Source organism: Symphalangus syndactylus, chromosome 16 (assembly GCF_028878055.3).
Source record: "Symphalangus syndactylus isolate Jambi chromosome 16, NHGRI_mSymSyn1-v2.1_pri, whole genome shotgun sequence".
In the NCBI taxonomy this organism is placed as follows: domain Eukaryota; kingdom Metazoa; phylum Chordata; class Mammalia; order Primates; family Hylobatidae; genus Symphalangus; species Symphalangus syndactylus.
In genome coordinates, this window is record NC_072438.2 from 100,286,227 (window position 1) to 100,295,862 (window position 9,636).

The 9,636-nt window shown below is 57.0% G+C and overlaps 1 protein-coding gene across 1 annotated transcript; it reads left to right on the plus strand.

The window, feature by feature from the left end:
• Positions 1 to 760: 760 nt before the first annotated feature.
• Positions 761 to 2,572, plus strand: LOC129464658 (collagen alpha-1(I) chain-like). The gene is made up of 3 exons (XM_055246017.1): positions 761 to 897; positions 1,197 to 1,487; positions 2,252 to 2,572. Exons 1-3 carry the CDS (start codon positions 761 to 763, stop codon positions 2,253 to 2,255), a joined length of 432 nt encoding a protein of 143 aa, XP_055101992.1. The 3' UTR covers positions 2,256 to 2,572.
• The last annotated feature ends 7,064 nt before the right edge of the window (positions 2,573 to 9,636 follow it).

The window sequence follows — 9,636 nt, forward strand, 5'->3', positions numbered from 1 at the left end:
AGGGGGTGACAGAGCCTGGTGAGACCAAGACACTGGGCTCCTATGATTCCTGGACATTGAGTAGCGTTGTTCTGGAAGACCCTTGGCCAGGATCAGCAGCCCCAAACCTCTCTTTCAGGGCACTGCCCCACCAGAGCCAAGTGAAGACTCTCAGGAGGTTGGGGGACTTAGGGGGGTTTTTACTGAGGTCAAGGGGATCCCTGAACGATAGAGACTGGAGGGTCCTCACAACCACAGCTCCCAACTAAGGAAACTGCAGCGCGGGCTCCGCCTCAGGGCTGAACAGGAAAGAGGAGCAGAATGATTTTCCCCCAGAGTGGGAGCCTCTTCTGGGGCACGTCCCGGTGGGAACAGGCCCCAGGCCTGGGCAGAGCAGGCAGATGCATCCGCCTCCCATCCCGGCCGCTGCTCTCAGAGCCCCCCTGCCCATCCACCTGGGAGGACCCCCTCCAGCCACACCGGCCCTGGCCCCAAGCCCCTCCTGGCCCAGGGAGGAGTGGGCTCTCGTCAGCGAGTCCCATTCCACACTTCACCCCTCACTGACAGCTCATCTGCTCTGCAAAGAACTGCTGGCCTCGGGTCACCCTGCAACCGTCACATCGTCCTTTGACCTTGCCTACATCAGCTGGCCTCAGGTCACCCTGCAACCGCCACGTCGTCCTTTGACCTTGCCTACATCAGCTGGCCTAGGTCACGCTGCAACCATCACATCGTCCTTTGACCTTGCCTACATGACCTCGGGTCACCCTGCAACCGCCACATGGCCTTTGACCTTGCCTACATGATGGCCCCATTACTCCTTCGGTCGGAGAGAAATCGTCCTCAAACCCTGCCCCCGCCTCCCCTCCTAGCCCTCTCGGCTCTGGCTGAGCGGGGCGGGTCCACACGGCTCAGACCGTGACAAATGTCCAGCAATAAATGCAGCCCTGGGGTCGGTGGCAATTCCTGTCTTTCCTTCAGATTGTTTTTCTGATGGTCACTATAGACGCTTCTACAGAAGATTTGAAAAACACACAGGAGTTGAAGAAAAATACAACTTCCGCGCGACGCCCTCCCTCCGAGCGCGGCCGCCATGATTCCCGGCGGCTTCTTCACGCGAGTCCTTGCAGTTGCTTCTCGCCTGACGGGGGAGCCCTGACTCGGACGCAGCCGGCGGGGGTGGTTCTCTAGGAGCCTGGGCTCGGATGTCTTTGGAGCTCGGGTCAGGGCTGTCTGGGGCCCCGGCGTCGCTCCCTCCCGGGGATCCAGGGTCGCCGAGGGCCGGGAGGACCTGGCTGCTCAGGGACCCTGAGGCCGTCTTCAGGCCCAGGCCCTGCGCGCCGCTCTGGGGTGTGTGTGGCTGGTGAGGAGCTGGGTGGGGGCCGCAGCGGCCTCCAAGGCCAGGGTCAGGTCCGCTGGGCCCGAATGAACCAGGCAGGCCGCAGAGGGATCGGGCCCTTCTGGCTGCCCCACGCCGCCCCAGCCTGTGCAGGGAGCCAGCGGCCCAGGTTTGGAGTCACAGAGGCCACGTAAAGCCTGGGCTCCTGTTGTCTCCTCACGCGGGAAGGTCCAGCGCCCACGCCGACCAGCATTCCCCGTGGAAGTGGCGGCCCCTCTGGGTGGGGGTCCCTGAGCTGGTCCCCACAGTCTCTCACCCGGCCCTGGGAGGGGCGTTTCTCTTCTGTCCTTGCCCCCTGCCTGACAGGCACTTGGGTTTTCATCCTCCCTTGGAAACGCTCCCTCTGCAACCCGCCTGCCCCTGGCCTTGTGCTCAGCCCCGGGGGTGCTGGCCCGGGAGCCAAGGTGGAGCCAGGGGTGGGCTCCAGAGGACGGACCGCAGAGGTGGGCTGGGAGGCGCTGGCGAGCACGCAGTTCCTTCAGGCTCATCCCAGCCTCACGTCCGGAGTCACCGCAGCAGAATAGAGTCACAGCCTGGGTGTGTGGGCTCCTGGACCTTCCCGCGTGCGGAGACAACAGTAGCCCATGTTAACCATTTTAAAGAATCACAGATTTTGAGTCATGCCAGGGGCTCTGGTGAAAATGTCATGGGGAGCCAGCCCTCCGCGTCTAACATTTCAGCTTGAGAATGACTGGGAGCTCTGGGGTGGCCCTAGACCTGGGAATGGACTCCCAGGCGCAGCGGCAGGCATTTCTCTTGCTTTTTCTTTATGAGTGAGTGGCCTGGCTATCCAGTGAGCAGTTTTCACGATTCATTTTATATAAGAAAAAAATTAACTTTATCCGTCCCCTACTTTTCTCCATCTCTCCCCAGCTGACCTGGGCTGGCCACGTCCCCGTCAATGCAGCTGGTTCTCAACGGCCCCACTCTTCCCCACGGCTCCGTTTACCACCAACCCACTTGTCACGCGCACTTAGAGGCACACCTGCTCCTCCTGAGAATCCGGGAAGGAACTGAAGAGACGACGTTGCTTTCTGATCTTTCTCAGGCCAGAGGAAGTTTGTGGGCCAAGTGATATTCCTAATTCAAACTTTATTATGTAATTATAGTACAAAACATATTATTTTTCTCTTTATTTTTCCTCTCTCAGTTAATGGTAAATTTTATTGCATAAATAAATTACACATGCTGTAATTCATGCCTCGCAGCCTACACGCCAATTAAATCCGAAGCTGACACAGTCCACGCACAATTACATGGAATCTGCAAAGTGAAAGAATCATGTATTTGTGCTGCGGTAATAGGCAGAGCCATTTAGCGACGTGACAGCTGTAAGTGCGGGGCAAGCAGAGTCTGTGCTCGGGGGTGATTGATGGGCCCTGCGAGAGGCATCGGGACAGTGCATTGCCTCACATCGAGCTGGGCAGCGCATACAGGACATCACACATCTCAGGACTCACAGGCAACACCCACGGAGTGTCCCAACGGGCAGGAGGGGTGCCCAGGCTGAGCAGAGGAGGCAGCTGCTCTTCTCCACTCCAGAGGGACCCTTAAGGTCATAAATCCCCAAATAAACGGCCATCTGAACTTCCAGCTTCAACTGCCTGGCCAAATGTCCCTGCCCGCCTCTCGGGGTGTGGGCCTGACTGCCAGCCTCTACAGAGGGACCCTCAACTCAAGCCACCCTCAGGATGGTCCCCAGTGTCCTGGGGAGGGAAGACGGAGGCCACACTATGCTAAAAGACTCCTCCATCCCTCCTCCCTCCCCACTTCTGAGGATGCCCCGTGGGTGCAGAGGGTGCACAGCACAGACCTGCAGACAACAGGCACCTCCTTTCAGCTCCTGCTGCCTCCGGCTCCTGTCTCTCCCTGGGAGGCCTCAGGGTCCCCCCAGCCAGTGTGCTTCCTGGCATGGTCTCCCCCCGGGGTCACTACTGGGGGTCAGTGCCTGGGAGGTGGAAGAAAATGAATATGAAAAACCATGGAAGACAGGGAAGTGGTGTGGAGGGGCAGTGTATACCCAAAGTCAATCACTGGCCCCTCCTGCAGATTAAAGGGAGTACTAGTGGAGTTAAGGAGGGAGCTGCAGCTGCACCCAGGGCAGGGAAGCCACAGGTCGCAGGTTTATCTACAGTGCGGGAATATCACATGGATTTGTAGAACCTGATCTGAGCTTAGGGTGTAAAATCAATTGTATTTCATGGGACCCGACTAAAGCCATTCTATGGATAGGAATCGTAGGCGTTGCTCTTCTCCTAAGGTAGCTCCTATCTGGATGGAGTCACGAAATAGCTGAGAAAAGAGGCTCACCGCAAGGGTCAGACCACGCCAGAACCCAGCATTCCACGGACGTGATCTTCAGCAAACCCATTGCCCATTCCAAAGTCCTGGCCATCTCTTGCCACAAGGAAAAAGAAAGATGGCTGAGAATCCCTAGGAGGGAATTAGAATGGGTCCGCAAACAATTGTCTGCAGGTCACACTGAGTGGAGTCAGAGGCTCAGGTTGCCACTCAGGTGAGAGAAAAGTCAGCCCCATCCAGGAAGGTGACCGCTGCCATTCATGGCCACAGGGCCCACGTTGCCAAGAAAGTGCCCGCACAGCCCTCCAGCTGCAGAGCTGCAAGCTTTGTAAACAAGAGGTTGCTTTGTTTATCTTTTCTTTTTTGAGATGGGGTCTTGTTCTGTTGCCCAGGCTGGAGTGCAATGGCACAATCATAGCTCATTGCAGCCTTGAAATCCTGGGCCCGAGCAGTCCTTCCACCTCATCCTCCCAAATAGCCAGGACCACAGGCATGTGCCACCAGGCTTGCTAATGTTTTTATTTTTAGTAGAGACGAGGTCTTGCTATGTTGCCCACTCCTGGGCTCAAGCAACCCTCCCACCTCAGCCTTGGCGAGGTTGATCAAGCGTGAATCTTGAAGGCAGCTTATTCTAATTCAGTTAGAGACGCAATCTTTACGTGTGCCTGGTCTCCGTGCCCTGAACCACTGGGAGCTCCAAATGGAGTCAGGAATAGATTTTATGCCCAGAAAAAAACCTGTGGTAGAGGCAGAGAAGAGGCCACAGTGAGCCACCAGGCGACTGAGGAGATGGGAAGGCACCCTGAACCCCAGAGCATGAGGCAGCAGGGGCCACGGGACAGCCCTAGGCACAGCAGGTGTCACCCATGAGAAGCCATCAGGCAGGGAGGTAAACAATGAGAGGTACAGAGGGGCCCTCAGTGCCTGCTGCTGAGGGAAGGAGCCAGTTTGGAAAGGATGCACGCAGCACGATCCCCACCCTGACCCCTGGGAAAGGCAGAACTCAGGAGACAGCAGGAAGAGCTGTGGTTGCCAAGGGCTGAGGCAGGGGGATGAACAGGCAGAGCCCAGAGGGGTTTAGGTGGTGACACTCCCCTGTGTGATGCCATAATGGGGAACGCATGTCACTTTCCATTTGTCCAAACCACAGGATGTGCCGCAGCAGGCGTGAGCCCTCCGGTGCACCACGGACTCCAGTGAATGACAGCAGCATTGGCAGGACTGTGACAAACGCTCCACTCTAAGGCAGGACGCTAATAGCAGCCGGGGAGGCAGGTGGGGCATATGTGGGAACGCCGCGCTTTCTGGTCACTCTTTCCATAAGCCCAAAAACACTCTAAGAACTAAAGTCTATTATTAGGAAGGAAGGAAGGAAGAGAGAGAAGGAGAAAGACGAACGAACAAAGAAAGAGAAAGAAAGAAGAAAGAGAAAAGAAAGAAAGAAAGAAAGGAAGGAAGGAAGGAAGGAAGGAAGGAAGGAAGGAAGGAAGGAAGGAAGGAAGAAAAGAGAGACAGGGAGGGAGGGAGAGAGAGAGAGAGAGCAGGTGTGGTGGCTCACACCTTCAATCACATCGCTTTGGGAGGCTGAGGTGGGGGGAATCGCTGGAGCTCAGGAGTTCAAGACCAGCCTGGACAATATTGTGACACTCGTCTCTGCAAAAAAATGCAAAAGTTTGCCAGGTATGGTACGTGCCTGTGGTCCCAGCTACTCGGGCAGGAGGATCACTTGAGGCCAGGAGTTCAAGACCAGCTTAGGAAACCTAATGAGACCCCATCTCTATAAAAAATAAAACAAAAATGTTTAAATGGGAAAGGAAACGGAGAGCGAGGTGATGGTGTCTTGTGGTGGGACCCACAATTTCATTCTTCCTGCCAGGAAGCTACCTTCAATTCTTTGTCATGATTTTTAGAATATGTATTGTTCTTTTAACATGATGAAACACATGCTTGCTGGATAAAAATGTAAAAAGCGAAGATAGATGGACTGCATGTGGCCCCTCTGCTTCTCTCCAGGGGTTGCCAAGCAGGTGCCTGCCCTTCCCCAAAGGGCCCCGAGAAGTCACTAGGAGGAGCTGACCCTTCCCGGGCCTCTGGTGCCAGGGGTGTGTGGTGTGTGTCACACAGTGGCCTCAAGGAGTCTTGGCCAGGAGGCACCTGAGCTGGGTGCAAAGGGGAGGCCAGCAGGCCCCTGCAGGCGGTCGTCACTGCCACCGGGAGAGTCTCATTTCTGTCCCCATGTAGAAGGACAGGAGGGCAGCGGGAGCTGGGCATTTCCACATTCACACGGGGCCCAAGGATGCAGGACCAGCCCATCCTGAGTGTGGGCCATCAGGGGCGAGGGAAACCTGTCACCACCCAGGCCGGGAGCCTCTGGGACATGCCAGATGGCCACTGCACGCTGCCCTCCCCACCTGCAGAGCCTCCAGTGCAGGCCAGCGAGGTCAGGCGCCCGCTCTGGCCAGCAGACAGGTGTCATCTGGCAGCCGCCACTCATGTCCTGCGGCAGAGGCAGCGGTGTGTGTTTGGTGGGCGGGGGGCGGGGGGCTTCCAAATGCCACAAGAGCAGAGGCACAGACGTGCCAGGGAGAGGTGAGGAAAGGTCACCGCTCTGAGTCCAGGCCTCCCAGCTGTCACCGCAGATGTGGGGCCTAGAAGGGAAGGAGCTCCCTGGGAAACAGAGTTTCCCAGGAAACGTAGAGCTCCCCGGGAAGCTCACGTCACTCCCTGGAAGCTCCAGAAAGTTCCGTGAGTATCAGGTGTTGAAGGCCTAGGCTGCAGGTGAGGGTCGTGTGTACCTGAGTGCGTGTGGGAGGCGGCTCTCTGCGGCGCTGCGTCGCCAGTCCCTCCACAAATCCGAGAAGTATCCAGGGATATGGAGATTCCTACTCATTCAATTCATTTGGAAAACGCCAGGTGTGACGTCCCGGGTGTCACAGTGGCTGCCCAGGGCCTTGCTAGAATAAGGCTTTGTAAGCAGCAGTGGTGACCTGCAAGTGCTTCCTGAGCAACGCGGCCACCCTGTGCCACTGTGCAGACCCCACACCCATCATCCTTCCTTGCTGTGGGAGGGAAGCGAGGCACAGAGGGCTGTAAGAGCAGCAGGCCCAAGAGCAAGGCTCACGGCCCCTGAGGCTCAGCTCGGACGGAGTGCCCCTTTCTGTGTTCACCGTGAAAACCTCCAGCCATTCGGGCACAGATGACCTCCAGCGTCACTCAGAGAAGAGCCCCGCCCCGAGCACCCTCACCGGCGGCCTCAGCCACTCCACCAGAGTGGGATATGGCTTCCTGAGGACAAGGAGGGGCGGGGACAGGGGATGCAGGAGATGGGGGAGGTGGGAGGAGAGGAGGGAAGGGGAGAGAGGAGCGGGGGAGCGTGCATCTCTCCTGCAGCAGCACTCACCCGCTGTTCCCCGGGGGGCCAGGTGTGGCGGAACAGCAACCTCCCTGCAGCAACCTCCTGCAGGTGCGCTCCTAGCCCGGAGGAGCCCGACATTCCTGCCCTGTAAATCCTTCCGCACCAGGCCCCAGCGCCTCGTGAGAGGGCGCAGGAGGAGGCCACAGGGAAGAGGCTGACGACCGGCTGCCTGGGAAAATGCTGCTGGGACGGCCCCTGGAGTAGCAAGGAATAGGGGTGAAAGAAGAACGGACGGAAGGACGGGGTCCTGCTGAGTCAGGACTGCCTGGACACGGGGAGGGCTCCCTACAGACCAGCCGAAGAACCTGACCTTCCCCCTAGAAACAAGAAGAGCAAAGGGCTTAGTCAGGAAAAACAAAACAAAACAAATAAAGCAAACAATAAACAAAAGCAGTGGGCCCACCCCTCCCCTCACCCTCCCCTCACCCCTCCCCTCATCCTCCCTCACCCTCCCCTGGCCCCACTTCTCTCTGGGCGGCCCTCCCAGGTCCGGCTGAGTTTGCAGAAGCGGAGCCTCCGGGTGGGGCTGGGCTTGCTGAGGCTGATGCCCTCTGCTGTGGCTCAAGATCAGGGCTCCCTGGTAGAGAGCTGAGCAGCCACAGAATATTCCAGTACAGGCGCTGCTCCACATTTCAAATCCTCTCTGGACACAAGGACACAAAGTATCAGCCTCTAAGTAGACCCAAGAACCAAACACCGGGTCAGCTGGCGACACACAGTATACACACATTCCTATGTGCACATGTGCATGCACACAAGCCCACATTCACACGTGCACACATGCTCATATGTTCACACACATGTGCACACACAGCCTTGCCCCACGATTCAGTTGAACACCGAGAGGGCTGATGACTCTTGTGTTCGAGGTTTCCCATGTCCGGGGCAGGGGAGAGTCGCTGCTGGCCCTGTCACGGTGCGTCCCAACCCACCCCAGGACCCCATAAAGCTTGTCCATAAATGAATGCGCGCTCAGTCTGATTGTCAAGGAGCAGCTCTTCTGCTCTGGAGCACCAGGTTCTGGTACTGGCCGCAGGCCTGTCATCCAGCCCACGCACTGGCAAACCTGTGAGCAAAAAGCTCAGGCTTCTGCAGGCCAGGCTTACCTGAGAGTTGGGTTGTGCTGGATGTGTGTATATCAGCGTGTCTGGGTGTGTGCTTGTGTGCACGTGTGGGGGTGTGTGTGCATGCGTGTGCAAGTACAACCCATGCACACTGTGTCCTGGGGATCACACGCTGAGGACTGGGGTGAAGGCTCTCCCGGTTTTGTGGGCTTCGGAAAGAGGCACAGCCACAGCCTTCTCTTGGCAGCAGCCACCAACCCAAAGGCCTCGAGGAGGAGGGAGGGGATCCGTCCTGGATGACTGTCCCCAAAGCAACACTCCTTGGGCACACCAACAACCCCAGCCAGAAGCGCAGGTCCTGTGCTGTTTAGTGGGGTCTGAAATAACCCATCAACTCCCTTTGGCAATCTCTCCATCTCCGAGACGCTGCGACAATCCCTCCATCTCTGAGACGCTGCGACAATCCCTCCATCTCCGAGACATTGCGACAATCTCTCCATCTCTGAGACACTGTTGGTTTTAGGCTCAGTCTTCCAAAAAGACTGGCGAGGTGAGGGGTGTCTCACCCAGCACCGGGGCACCGTGATAGTGAACTCCCAGCATTGAAATACAAAGTGCTGTGTTGAAAAGGTGGCAAAGCTTCATGGCAGGAAAGAGGGTGGATGCCGGGGCTCTGGCTGAAGCATGCCTTTCTTTGGCCACAAAAGAATGTTTATATTGGATTTCTTACACACATTTGATAATTTCTCTACACAGGCTTCCTTCACACCATTAACTAACACAGATAAACTTTGATTAACAAAGGATACAGCCACGTTTGGTGTGATGATTCTGATGTAATTGCCACACATTCTACTGTATGTATAAATGACACCCGTGCTGTGCGTACATGAGGGAAGGCGACAAGGAAGCCTTGTCTGCTCTGTGCCTGTAGCGAAATGAAGAAGATAATTGCCGTGATTGTCCTTGCAGCCCCTTTTCAGGGTTGTTGAGCTGTGGTCAGCCTCAGGATGCTGGGAGGTCAGTGCATGGGACCTTAGCTACCTCCAGCCCCATGGCCCGCAAGTGGTTACCTCCTGCCCTGTGACTCTGACCCTGCCAGAGCCTCGTCTCAAGCTCCTGCACTGTTGGCCTGATGAGTTCAGGAGTCAGAGGAAAAGGGACTCTCCCCAGCACACCCCAGCCCACCAAGGGCCCCTCTGTCTTGTCAAAGCTCTTTCCAGCCTGACCAAAGAAGCTTCCCAACCAGGCTTTGAGCCCGTGTGCAGTGCCGTGGGGAGGACAAGTCCCTGCTACTTTCCCTTGGGGGGAGGCAGTTTGCAGGTGGTGTTTAGAAAGAGGCAAAAGCCCAAGGAGGTGGACCTCACTTCACCAAGCAGATGCAGGAGAGGCTGAAGCCTGCACAGCACAGCGCCCCCCAGGGGCCTGCGCTGTGGCTTCGGTCAGCTTGGCTACAAAATGCTGTGTGGATGGGGAAG

Bases quoted from the DNA above. Each gene is read 5' to 3' on its own strand.
- LOC129464658 (XM_055246017.1), top strand. From the start codon at position 761: ATGGCCTTTGACCTTGCCTACATGATGGCCCCATTACTCCTTCGGTCG. The intron at 898-1,196 runs GTGACAAATGTC...ATGTCTTTGGAG, and splicing joins GGGTCCACACGGCTCAGACC to CTCGGGTCAGGGCTGTCTGG.